This window comes from Marmota monax, unplaced genomic scaffold (assembly GCF_021218885.2).
Source record: "Marmota monax isolate L192 unplaced genomic scaffold, Marmota_monax_Labrador192_F-V1.1 WCK01_AAM20220418_F8-fsc00001, whole genome shotgun sequence".
In the NCBI taxonomy this organism is placed as follows: Eukaryota; Metazoa; Chordata; class Mammalia; order Rodentia; family Sciuridae; genus Marmota; species Marmota monax.
In genome coordinates, this window is record NW_026693777.1 from 924739 (window position 1) to 939465 (window position 14727).

At 31.8% G+C, this 14727-nt stretch overlaps 1 protein-coding gene across 8 annotated transcripts in view; it reads right to left on the reverse strand.

Annotated features, from left to right (window-relative positions):
- Positions 1–14727, reverse strand: part of Ralgapa1 (Ral GTPase activating protein catalytic subunit alpha 1) — a 245655-nt gene that overhangs the window by 80240 nt on the left and 150688 nt on the right. For 6 of the 8 annotated variants that reach the window (XM_058584465.1, XM_046460944.2, XM_058584469.1 and 3 more), the window contains 3 exons: positions 14380–14563; positions 5535–6396; positions 3323–3394 (listed from right to left, as the gene is read on the reverse strand). In XM_058584465.1, coding sequence (XP_058440448.1) covers positions 3323–3394; positions 5535–6396; positions 14380–14563 — 1118 coding nt within the window. The other 2 variants (XM_058584468.1, XM_058584470.1) reach the window with 2 other exon arrangements.

Sequence of the window (14727 nt, forward strand, 5' to 3'; positions counted from 1 at the left end):
AACAACAACAAAAAAAAACTTTTAGGAATAGGAAGTCAAGAGACTAGGCAGGGTTTACTCAAAAAATGATAAATATTTTTATTATTAGCAATCTACTGATATTAAAACTTAACGTCAATTAGTTAAGAAATCAAAATGATATGAATACCTGCATAGGGCCTGAAAAGTATTTCAATAATATTTAATACCTTTTCCTTATAAGAACCCCATACTACTTTCTCAGCATGATAAAAATTATCTTTTTCAAATCAGAAAAAAAAGGGTTTTTTTTGTTTTTCCCATTACATCAGGAAAGACAAGCATGCTCACTGTTTACTATATCATTCAACACTATCCTGAAAGTTCTGGGCAGTGGAATAAGATATAAGCAGAAACAGCCCTAACTATTAGAAAAGAGATTATCTGTAGAAATTGATTGTATACCTAAACAAAATTTAAAGAGAGAAAACTATAAATTGTTTAAAATAAATAAGAGAATTCACTAAAAATTTCAGATAAAAGATGAATGAATATTAAAAACAAGAAAACTCAGAAGATAAAATGGGGGAGATGTTCTATTAATAGCAACAGAGGGGCTGGGGTTGTGGTTCAGCAGTAGAGAGCACGTGTGAGGTGCTGGGTTTGATCCTCAGCACCACATAAAGATAAATAAAATAAAGGCATTGTGTCCAACTACAACTAAAAAATATATATATGTTTAAAAAAAAGAATAGGAAAGGAATAATAAAAACACCTAAGAAATACCAAAAGTAATATCTGGCCTTCGAATAAATAAAGAGACATAGCATGATTATGAACAGAAAAGATTATAATTATAATAGTGATGTTTTTCCATATGAGATGTTTATTGAAAATCCAATCATATACTAAGATTTATTTTCTTGAAAAGTAACAGCACAATTTTAATGTCTTTAGATGACTAAAAAGGCTAGAATATTGAAGAGAATAATAATACTGTGAATAAAGGGGGGGGCAGGTGAGAAAGATGACTATACCTATCAGATATTAAGATACATTACCAAGCTATAATAAATTACAGTGTAACACTTGTACAAAACAACAGAAAAATCAATAGAAGTGAAGAGCTTTGAAGCTGACAGCTTAATATTTAATAAAAGAAATATCAAATTAATGGCAAAGGCATGGATCATTCAACAAATTATAGCAATAGACAACATTCAAGCTAGTTTCAGTTCCCATTCAATAATTCAAAATGTAATCCAGAAGAAATAAAGAATTATTAATGTAAAATAATTACCACCACAACCAATTGAAGATCTACAAGGAAATCTAACAGACAGTTTGACTGATTTCAAAACAGAATTCTATAAGCACAACAAACATTTGAGAAAATCTAAAGAAAAATATTGAGAGATATGACTACATAAAAAGGAAAAACCTTTATGTTTATCTCAAGTTGAAAACTGTAAACTGTAAAACTTCCACTATCAGTACAAAACTTAATCCTTAAAACACATACACATATACATGCAGAGTATTGCCATTAAGAAATATTCTTAAATAGAAACAGAAAAGGGATGCTAAGAGAGAATTTAAAAACAGGTTCAATTTCACCTAAATATATAAAAAAATTCACTAGTAATAAACAAATAAAAATTACAAAACACTATCATCTGCCACTCAAGCTATAGATTGAAAAAACATAACTAATATCTTGTGCTGGCTAGGTTGAAGTTCTAAGGTGTTTTTAAGTGACAGTAGAGTTATAAATTATTACTTAATGGGAAGTAATTTTGTAACATATATGGCTGGAAGTAAGCTGTTGTGCTATGACTTAATAATTGTATTTCTATGCATCTATCTTGGAGCAAGAGACTGTAAATTTCCAGAAATCACAGAACTTGGTGTCATAAGAGATTATTGCTAAAGAATATCTAAAGGAGGAAAATGCTCACAATATAATAAAGTTAAAAAAAGGAATTAAGGGCTGGGGTTGTGGCTCAGTGTAAAAGCATTCACCTAGCAACATGCGAGGCCCTGGGTTTGATCCTCAGCACCACATTAAAATAAATAAAATAAAGCTATTGTGTCCAACTACAACTAAAAATTAAATATTTTTAAAAAAGAAATTAATATATAACCCTATGATTCCAGTTTGGTTAAAAAAAAAGTAAAAGAAAAAGTTGTTTGAAAAAAGAGTGAATTTTTTTTTTTTGTTTGTTAACAATAGTATTACAAATATATGGATATTTTTTGTTTTATATTTTCTGTAATAACTAAAAAACAATTAAAATTATTTTAAATAGGTCATTTTGAGAAAAGCTAAAAACTTCACAACAAAAGCTGGTTAGAAACTATGAGAATATGATTATACTGATTGCGTATTTCCATAAATTTGGTAGTAAAAGAGCATGAGAAGAATAAGACAGAGTTTGAAAAGATAATGATGGAGGAAAGTTTTCATTTTTGATTTGTTTAAAGACAGATAAGAAACATGTTTATGGTAAGAGGAGTTAAGCAGAAATACAAGTGAAAAAGGAGGTTACTTCTTTAATTTTTATTTTTGCAGTACTGGGGATTGAATCCAGAAGCACTCTACCACTGAGCGATGTCCCTATACCTTTTTACTTTTTATTTTGAGATAGAGCCTTGCTTAATTGCCCAGGCTGGTTTTAAACTTGTGATCCTCCTGCGTCAGCCTCCGGAGTAGGTAGGATTATAGGTGTGTACCACACACCTGGCTAAGATTACCTTTTAAAGAAGATCTTACAACAGACAGAAGATACAAAGCAGAGAAATATATGTAGAAGAAAACAAGATGATTTTTCTGAAATAAATGTGAGGAAGATGGTTCAATATAGAAATTTTAAAGGAGAGAGGAACATGTAGAGCTGATTCATATGGGAAAGGCCCAACTCATCTTATTTACTTTGTGTTCCTGTCCAATTGTGATGTCACAGTGGGTGGCTAGTTTCAAGCTAGATTTTCAACCTATCAGAATCACTAGATTTAATTAATGAGAGATATGACTAATTTTATCAAAGCATGAGAAAAAAATCTAAGGGCACTTTCCAGGATCAATTAGATTTCTATGATTTAAAAGATGATTGAAATGCAAATACAGTATAACCAATTATAAGATACCCAAAATTTTAATGCAATTCTAAATTTTCCTTAAAATTAATATATATTTCTAAGGAATAATGAAATACTTTCTCAGAAAGTACAATACATATAACTCAGAAAGTTATAACTCAACAATAAAGTATAAACTCCCTGTTTACAATATTATTCAAAGTATTATTCTAAATAGAGAATGAGAGTGGCTAATTATAAATGTGAAGATTTTTCAACAACTTACCACTGTCTTGAATCCAAGTTCCTAAGTTCTCTAAGTAGCTTTTCATTTTTCTTCAGGAGATGAAAGCTCCTCCTAAATAGAGAGATTTATAAACATTTTCATCACCTTTGCAGTGAATGACATGACAGTCCCGGAAATACCTTCCACTCTACTCATGCAACTTTTACACTTTTCTTGCCTTTTCATACTTCTAACACAAAGGAGAACAGACCCTAAAAAAAATGTAAAGAATATATGTCATTATTTCTACCAGGTCTTCATACATTTCTGTTAGTGGATCGTATCTATTGACCACTTCAATCCTTCCTTGCAGATGCTTCCCAAACTCATATCCAGAAAAATGAATAAAAGTACTTGTAGGAATTTGCTTTCTTCCTTATTTTATATATATATACACACACACACACACATATGTATATATATATTAATATATATGTGAATATATAGTACAAATACATGTAAAATATATGTATATTCTTTTACACTATGAAAACCTATAATTTTTTTGCCAAATCTGTTCTACAGATATTAAATATGTACACAAAAATCAATGCTTGCTGTGATAAATACAGATTCCCATCTTAAACTTTTCTCAGGAGACAAGATATAGGTTATTCCACAGCAAGACAATAGAATGCATTTATACAATAACTAAATGATAATTATCTGTATGTGGACATATAAGACAAATTGTGTTTCTGATAAAAATGTGGCCTAGGCAGAGAATACTGCTTTCTAATAAATGGAGAAATTTAAATCAAGTAAGATTGTAAACACTCCATTTCAATGTTTTATATACATTTGGATTACTTTAAGATTTATTCAATGTCCAGTGATATCTAAGCTTCTTCCTCTTGCAATAAGTGGAAAAGAAATGACACATTAAATAATGCTGCTGCTTTCCAGTTTCCTACAATTTTTTAAAATATTTTTTTAGTTATCAATAGACATTTATTTATTTATTTATATGTGGTGCTGAGGATTGAACTCAGTGCCTCACACATGCTAGGCAAGTGCTCTACAGCTAAGCCACAACTCCACCCCTCCTACAGATTTTTATAGCATAAAAATTTAAAACTAGAGGTAGGAGATATAGCTCATATGAGAGTGCTTTTAGCATGTACAAGCTTTGGATTCAATCCCCAGCACCAAAAAAAAAAAAAGAAAGAAAAAGAAAAAATAAAAAACCAAATAAAAGCTGACTCCAACAAAACCTAAAAGTATATTAATAATGCTTTATATTGACATAAAATCTTGGTGTTTTTGTGTTTTAATTCTTTCCACTACATGAGGTGAGAATTATTCTTAAATTGTAGACTCTAACTTAGGTCATCTAAGTCCAGTGCTTCTTTTCATTTAACTCTTACCTTAACGCTTGAATACATGTGTTTACAGTAAGCTGTTTTTCCTTTCTTTTTCTTTTTTTGTTTTTGGTGCTGGGAATTAAACTCACAACCTCATGGATGCTAAGCATGCACTTTAATATTGAACTTTATTTCTAGCCATGCCTTTTTAAATAAGATCTTGTAACATGCATAAGAACACAAAACACTAAGAGAACAACAACAACAACAAAATCCAATTCCTTTCTTGATTTAATCCCGAATCTGGGATAATTTCCCTAATTCAAACCAGAAATGATCAAACCACAGTTGGTCTAAAAAAAATTGTTGGGCTGGGTGTAGTGGCACAGGCCTGTACTCCCAAAAAGGTAGGAAGATCACAAGTTCAAGGTCAGTCTTGGCAATTTAGTAAGACCCTGTCTCAATAAAAAGAACTGGAGATGTAACTTAGTGGTAAAGTACCCTGGATTTGATCCCCAGTATCACCAGCACTACCACCCAAAAAACAATAAACAAACATACAAAAACAAAACAAAAAAACAGAAGAAAGAAAAAGAAATTGTTAGGCTAACATAATAACATGAAGGTTGAAAAAATATTTCTTTTAATCATATGAGCTATAATTTCTAAGTCAGACAGTTTTAGTAATCATTCTGAAAATGTTGATGGTTTACTCAATTAACTTTTTATCTTCCTGAATCCTGATAATAACTAAATGGTCTCCAAAAAATATGCCTACTGGTCAAAGACGTAATTAGTAGATAAAATTTAGTGAGGAAAAGAATGGAGACTAAAATTCTCAATCAGAAAGTTAATAAGACTAACATTAAAAAAAATTAAAAAAGGAAAAATTTCTACTTCATTCTTACCGTTTGTCCCAGGAATTCATTCCCAATATACTAAGAAGCAATCTGCAATAATAAAATGCTGACTGAGGTTTTTGAGGTGTTGGTTCATCTTGTTCCACGGCTTTCATGTTTAAGTCATTAAAGTGCTTCTCAACAAATTCTTTTTCCTCAGTATGTTGCTTAAGGATAGCATTTATAACATCATTCTCCTGTTTTTCAGAAATGCACACAGGTTGTGGAGCAGGAATATTAAGTGAGATTCCAGTTCTCTGTAAGCACTCAGGACTAGTAATACCCAAATACTGTAAGAGTTCATCAAGAACATCTTCTTCATCTCTTATTGTATCCCAAGTTGGTACGGTTTCTCTAAATCTTTTAAACTGGAGGGCAAGTTCATCTTTCACTGTTATATCTTCTAAGCATTCATTAGATGTAGGAGGTTCTTCTGGCTTCTCTTGGTGAGACAATGAAAGTATGAAAGATGTAGGTTCTGATAAGCCACTTACAGGAGGTGGTCCATACAGTATGGCAGAATCCCATGAATATTTTCCAGAGAGATCACGTACTATGATTCTGACATTTGAATTGGCTGAAGCAAGGCCAGCGGATAAACCTCCTCCAGGCATACTCTCCTCTGATCTGATCTGGATACAAGATACTAAGGTTGTATTGTTTAATACAAAGAACTGGATATTTGGACTCTCAAAGAGTTCAGGAGAAAGTTCAGTACTTTCACTGTAATGATTGTCATGATTTTCACAAACCTGACTTGTTAACATAGCAGGACCACCACTCATTGGATAATGACCCAAGTGATTTACCAGATGTGTAATAACAGTTCGAGCTGCAATAGAGATTAATCCTTGTTGCATTTGGGTTTTCACTAGAAATAAAAAATATAAATGAGTGGGAATACTGCTGTTTCCTAGAAGTCATAGAAATAATAAAATGTCACAACAAATATGTATTTCATTACATTCTTAAAATCACTATCAAATATTTGAATAAATATTAATATTCATAACTTAGATTCTGTGTTTAGGAATGATGGTAAAGAGAAGAAAAACAAAACTTGAAAAAAACCCCAGTTATTTTACAAGAAAGCCCTTTTAAAAAAAATATTTATTTTTTAGTTATAGTTGGGTACAATACATTTTATTTATTTAATTTTTTAAATTTTTATGTGGTGCTGAGGATGGAACCCAGGGCCTCGCACATTCTAGGTGAGTGGTCTACCACTGAGCCACAACCCAGCCCCAAGGAAACCCTTTTTGAAATTTTTGCTAATGAATTCATAATTTAAACCAAAGCTTTTAAATGTATATCACTTTTGAAGGATCAAAGTATTATAAATCAATCCCTTGAAATACTCTAAACACAAATTAAAAAGCCAATAAAATCTATCTTACTGATAAGTTTCTTATCTCATGAACAGATTCCAGATTCAGAGACATAGTTTACAGCACACTATGTCATTTAATTCTGGCTTTTACTGATGATGTAAAAGTGTTTCTGAGAAAAGTGATATTCCAGTTAAACTTTAGGAGTCAGAATGAATTTAAACAGCAAGTCAGTATAGCTAGTATATGCCAAGGAAATATTTTAAAGGCAAAAATAGGGGTTGTGGCTCAGTGGTAGAGCGTTTGCCTAGCATGTACGAGGCCCTGGGTTCGATCCTCAGCACCACATAAAAATAAATAAATAAAATAAAGGTATTGTGTCCAACTACAACTAAAAACAAAAATTAAAAAAAGGCAAAAATATTTGATGAGCCTGCTTATGTATTATATTTTTCTAAGGAATCTTCTGGGTCAGTGTTGTCTAGTCTAGCAGTTAGTTGTATACAAAATCATTTTTTTCTTTCCTAAGTACATTAAGGAAAGCAAACAATGCACTTATGAGTAACTTTAAAAAGTTGAATGAAATAATAAAATAAGAGAAATAATATAGTAGTTTGAGAGGCCTACACAGGCAAGAAACTTTATGTGAGGATTTAAAGAAGGGAGTTAACAAGGATGACAAAGGACACACAGAGGACACAAAATAGATAACAACTTGTCAAAGCCAACTAGTTAAACACTGCTAGTGTGATTCTGTGATCAATGGAGGGCTGATGCAAAAGCTAGATCTGGATTGAGAGGTGTCAGAAGAACTGATTTGACAGTTATCTTGATACTTTCCCATTGAAGAAGTGAGAGTAGAGTTGTTACTGCTAAAGATGTATTATTAATTCATGTTAGAAGAGATGCTTAGTTTTGTAATATTTCTGTGGGTATGGTTAGTGTTCTTGCCTCTATTTAGTTTTAGACATAATTATGGAGTGATGATGTTTATTATTCTACCACAGTCAGAGTAATCTTGCCTGATAATATTTTCTATTCTCTGAAAGTTAACCAGTTAGGAACACTAGAGCTGAGCTGCCAGAATAAATATTATTTAAAAATATTCTGAACAGGCACAGTGGCACACACCTTGTAATCCCTGCTACTAGAAGGCTAAGGTAGGAAGATTTCAAGTTTGAGGCTGGCCTCAGAATCTTAGTGAGACCATATCTTAAAATTTAAAAACCTATAACATCTCTAGCAATTAGAGAAATGCAAATTAAAACTACACTGAGATGTCATTTCGCTCCAGTCAGAATGGCAATTATCAAGAATACAAGTAACAATAAATATTGGTGAGGATGTGGGGAAAAAGGTTCACTTGTACATTGCTGGTGGGACTGCAAACAGGTACAACCACTCTGGAAAGCAGTACGGAGATTCTGCAGAAAACGTAGAATGGAACCACCATTTGACCCAGTTATTCCACTTCTCGGCATATACCCAAAGGACTTAAAAATCAGCATACTATAGTGATGTAGCCACATTAAACTTTATAGCAGGTCAATTCACAATAGTTAAGTTATGGAACCAACCTAGGTACCCTTCAGTAGATGAGTGGATAAGAGAAAATGTGGTATATATACACAATGGAATACTACTCAGCCTTAAGGAAGAATGAAATTATGGCATTTACTGGTAAATGGATAGAACTGGAGGCTATCATGCTAATTGAAAAAATCCAATCCGCAAAACCCAAAGGCCAAATGATCTCCCTGATATTTGGATGCTGACACACATCAGCATATGTGGGGTTTGGGGGAAAAATAGAAGTTCACTGGATTAGACAAAGCGGAATGAATGGAAGAGGGGGTGGGAATAGGAAAGACAGTAGAATGAATCAGATATAACTTTCCTATGTACATATATGAATACACAACCAGTGAAACTTATCATCATGTACAACTGCAAAAATGGGATCCTAATTAGAATAAAGTGTACTCCATGTATATATAATGTCAAAATACATTCTACTGTCCCATATATCTAAAAAAACAAATTAAAAAAATTTAGCTATAGATGGACATAACTTATTCTATTTATTTATTTTTATGTGGTGCTGACAAGTGCTCACATGTGCTAGACGAGCAATCTACTACTGCACCACTATCCGAGCTCCCCCAATTTTTTTAAAAGTTAAAAATCACACACTGGCAGAGTACTCCTAGATTCAATTCCTAGTACTGTAAAACAAACAAATGAACAAGAATGTCCTAATTTATATAAAACAAAATCTCTAATTTTAAATATTTAATTTGATGACTTTCTGTAATTGTATTACCACCAACATAATCAATACATAGAAAAATTACATCATCAAAAAAGAATAAATTTTATGTAAACTATTCCTCAATAAGCTTAAAAAAAAAGATCTACTAGGTTGCCCATTGCTAGTATTTCTCAAAAAGAATACTCAATAAAGAATAGTGTCACATTTTTAAGGTTATAGCCCTTATGACTCAGAACTAATACTGGTTTTAGGAAGAGAGTCCACAACTAAACCGCTACTATGCCATTAATACTAACATGATCTTTTCCAACTCTGAAAAAGAAAAGTTTTTTTTTAAGTCTTTTAAAAATTTTAAAATGTTACTATCAAATATTTAATCTTCCATTATTGGTCGATTTTATATATCTATATACATGTAAATATGAAAATTTGTTTCTTAGTATATGATCTATTTTTAAATTTATACTAGCTCTGAAAATCAGCCATTCAATACTAGAAGACAACACTAAATGATTAACCTTAATTTAATCCTCCATTTTCAAGACTGTCACTGGAAAATGAGAACAGGGGTGGATTCAATATAATGTCTGCTTTCCCTTCTCTAATTGTAACTTAGAATATAATTATTCTCCACAGCATCAGTGTCTAATCTAGCTAGTGTTCCTCATTTTGCACATGGTTCATAAAGGTAAGTGATTTACCTGCCTTAGTTTCACATCAGGGCTGGTCTTTTGCCTTCCAACTCTAATTTCTATACTACTTTCCCCTTTTGTTAAAATAACTTTTTCTTTGTAAGATATAGAACAATGAATTTAAAATGTATTTTTTCCTGTGTATAGAAACTTCATATAAAGTATTCCTTGGCATAAACACCAAATACATTTCTAGGATCAACTAAATAAGTTCACCTAAATAAATCTAAATTGTGTTTAAATGGTAATAAAAATTAGAATTAATAATTTAAAATTTTTTGATGTAGAAATTTTTTTCTCTATACTTTATTCTCCCTTTTTTCCTATTGAGTGATATACATAAATGGATGACTCATTTTAAATAGTGAATCTTCTCTTCAGAACAAAAAAGTTTATATTCTTAACAAAGGAAAGAACAAAATTTAATAGAAATGATCGCAGAAATGGATTCACAATTCCTGATCTTGGTTTGCTGTGATCATGAATAAATCAAAAACTCCCAGCCCCATTTTTCTGCAAAAACAACACAGACTCATTTGTAAAAGTGAATTAAAAACTCATGTACAAAGCTGAACATAACAGACACAATAATTTTGAGCACATTATAAGTAAAATGCAATTTTTCCGAGTTCCTTTTTCAAACTTGCTTATAAATGCCAAGAATGAGCCAGCCTTTTCTCTAAAACAAACCCCAAAGCCCAGGTGCCAGTCCATCCTACACATCTTCTTTCCAAAGGAAGAGACAGTGGAAATGCAGTGTCAGAGCTTGTTCACAAATCTGTCATAATTATTAACACTGAAAACACTAAAAGGATTAACTTAAGATTCCAGATGTAGGTAAAATAATTGTTTCCCCTAAGTTGCACTCTAAATTCAGGATATATGCATATAGATGAAAGGTTAAAAATCTATTTGTTGATTTGGAAATTATATTTATTTAGACTTATTTTTGAGCTATAAAATATAGAACAGACATCTTTTATACTTATCTTACTAAGATATAAAGAAGACATTAAATTCTCTAATTTAGAAATTCAAAATGAAATTTTAAAATAACCAACTTTGTGAGAATATGCAAAATGAAGATATCGATGCTTCTAAGGCTTTATGTAACTAGCATTCATTTAAATAAGTCTATTCAGGGTTGTCTTTTCAGATTGTCAGATTAAACAAACCCTACAGCATTTGCAGCAAACCCATAATTACAGATTATTATGGCATACAAAAGCAGCAAGATATAAAAAGCTGCTGCAATTCACTGCACTGTAATAGAACACGCAGAGGAAGTTAATTTTGGCAAAAGCTTTAAATATTAGCTTTTCATAATATGTATAGGTGAAACTATAATTAGGATAGAATGAATCCTTTGGAGCCTCCTTTCACTCTGACCCTGCAAATGATGACTTTTTGCTAATAAGACTACTGCCATTTGACAAAAAGCCAACTTCACTACCTTTCCTTATTCTTTAGTAAATTTAATAATTACAGCTACTCCTGCCAATAGTTCTCAAATCAGACTTGTTCAATCCAATACTGAGCTGATTAGGGACACTCTGTGTTTATAATTCATTGGCCGAAAAAGTACTTGAAGATGATGAAGCATGCCTTAGACAAGGGCACAATGATCAGTCATTTTCAACACATTACCTCCACCCCCCACCACAGCATGTAGTCACTACAGACCAGAGAATCACCTGCTGTTAGCTCATGGCTGTTCCTAAAAGATTATTCATTTATCTGGTCCTCAATACCTTTGAGGAACTCTAAAGGGAACAATTTAATACATTTAGAGAATAATATTTTATGGAGTATTTGGTATCAATATTAAGCCAATCTATTTACATCTTTTTCTCTGCTTCTTGTACAGTGACTGATATTGTACAGTAAAATTTGTATGAAACACATTAAAAACTTCCTTTTATATAAGTAAACTCCATTTACTGTACTGTTTAATAAATATGCTATCCTGTATTAAATCAAAACTTTATAATTTTACATCTGAAAAAAATGCAAAGAGCACTAAACTTTTCACAAAACTTTAAAATAAATGCCCTAATTTACAACGTCAAATCTAAAGAGATAAAAATTTTAAGTTGCTTATATCAATTACTGTCTACATTTTTTGCTATATTATACTGCCCAGTATATCTCTTTTATATCTGAATAATAATTTAAATCTTGTATTCCTATTTCACATGTTTATTTTTGTTCTAGACAAGCCAGTAGCAACTTATGGTCAAACCCCAAACTACAGCCTGAACTCTTTGACTTCTAACTTTGTATCTTCACTTTCATTGTATGTCATCAATCACTTATCATATTCACATCCTAGATATTTTAATCATTTATAACTCTTCTACCTTTGAAAATCAAACTCTTCCTTTATTGCCTACCTGACTACAATCTCCCAGCTAGTGATTTCTCAACTGTGTTTTGTGGTCCTTTTGTGGTCCATGTTTTATTAGTCATATGCAGAGCTTTAAAAAAACTCAGAAATCCTAGATTAATAAGTCAAAATCTCTATGGATGGGTTGGAAGCATCAATATTCTACTTAATACCAACTACATCTACTTTCTGACTTCCCAGATCACTCTTGATTTTTCCCAATTTATTAGTCACTTACTGGAAGCAGCTCATTCTTTACCAAGACTGGATTCCATAGTTAAACCATATACCAATATTCTGAAATGCATAGTTTCCTTGCATTTCGGTTACATCCACCTAACTAACTGTTGACTGGTGCAACCAAAAATTCTTGGTTTCCATTTTCTATTGGGCTCTCAATAAATCCTGTGAAATTCCTAATTTACTTCCATCTTCTTTTTCTTTCTATTCCCAGAGGAATGGCTAATCCTATATATCAATACTTTTCAGCTCATCTCCTCGGGGACTTTACCACTTAATTCCTTCTCAGCTTAAATAAATTCAACTCTCTTCATTCTTAAAATTTCCTTAACCCAAATTATCCTTTAGCTTAATTCACTTTTTGGTTTATTTATTTATTTTTTTCTTTTTGTACCAGGGATTGAACTCAGGAGCACTTAACCACTGAGCCATTTCACAGCCCTTTTTTGTATTTTATTTAGAGACAAGGTCTCACTGAGTTGCTTAGAAGTTACAGGGACTGGCTTTCAACTTGCGATCCTTGTGCCTCAGCCTCCCAAGCTGCTGGGATTACAGGGTGCATCACAGTACCCAGCACTTTTTTCTTTTTCTTTTTCTTTGTCTTTTCTTTTCTTTCTTTCTTTCTTCTTTTTTTTTTTTTTTTTTAAAGTCAAGCTTCTTTAAAGAATACTTTTCATGGAATGGCTCCAATTTCCTTATCTTCTGCTTCAATCCACAATCTTCCCCTTTTCCTCCTACTTCTCTGTTGAAACTAAAGCAGATATATATGCCAGTCCTTCTGATTTCGACAAAAGTACATTTAACACTACTGACCAGCCTTTTTTTTTCTTTTTTTTTTTTAAAAAGCTATCTCCTCTATTAGTTTCTAAGAAATTATTCTCATAGTTTTCCTTCCTTTACAATGTTTTCTTCTCAGAATCCACACACAAAAACATATCTATATCTGTTAAGATCCAGATATGCATACACAAGTTATTTCCATTAAATATCTTCACACAGATATCCAAAAGATATTACAAACTAAACCACCAAAACTGTTCTCATTTTCTCTCCCAAACCTGTACTTTCTCTTATATTCTTGCTCTAGTTTGGAAAAAATCTAACCAATCTCCAAGTCAGAATCTAACCAGTCAGAAACCTAATATAGATTCCTCCTTTTCTCTAGCTTATCACAAAAGCCTTTTGACTTTACCTCCTAAGTATTCCTCAGATCTACTTTTCCTGTATATTTCTACTACCATTCTTTAGTAACTAAATGAAAAGTTTAGTATAAGCCTTCAGCAACTATTGTTTGGCCATTGCAATAGTCTCATGAGTGGGTCTCTCTGCTTCTGTATTAACTATCCAATTAATCTAATATACCAGGCATTAGCAATCTTTTTCTGTAAAGGGTCAGAGAGCAAATACTTTCAGTTTTGTGAGCCATATGATCTCTGTTGTTACTCAACACTGCTGTTATACAAAATAAACTCTGTAGAAATAATGTGCTTAAAAAATGTTTTTGCTTACTGAGTTCACATGTACCAAGGACTGGGTAATGGGCTATACAGCAATAACCTTCTCAGTATTTGCATCAATTCTCTAAGGGAAATAATATCATCTGCATTTTACAAATAACGTAATAGTCACTTAGCAATTAAGTTAGAGTCAAAATTCAATACCAGGTCTGACTCCAAAGTTCTCTTATTCTATATAAATCCTGTATAAAATAAAAACTAAGAATAACTTGTCAGAAGCACAATGGAAAAACTATTACATATTAGTAATTGTGTATATGAACTTATTTCTTAATAAACATGTGCTATAATAACCAAGTTGTTTAGGTAAAACAACCACAAAGTGAGAGATATTCTCCTTTGCCATATTTCCTCCCATGGCCTCAAATCATATTTCGTAAGAACCCAAGCAATAATATTACTATGAAAATTCATTTTACCTTCTGTTACTGGTTGGAGTTTAGAAGATCGTTCTGAATCAGGGGAGTGTAGAGGTTCAGGCTCTTTCAGACTTTCCAAATGCATAAAAGGATCATAATCTACAGATGCCAAATCAGAAAGGCTTATTGGAAAGTACTTTGGATTGGTAAAACACTGCGCTCCATAAACACACCCATGTAAAACCTAAAAAACAAGGGAAAAGAACATACCAAGGTTTACCTTTAAATGAAAATAAAGAAAGATAAAAGGAGAAAAACTGTCATATGATAACCCAAGAGTTTGGCAAAAATTTTAAGGATTCTAAAAGTCAGGGCTTCAATCATGGTAAAGTTTAATATCTTTTTTAG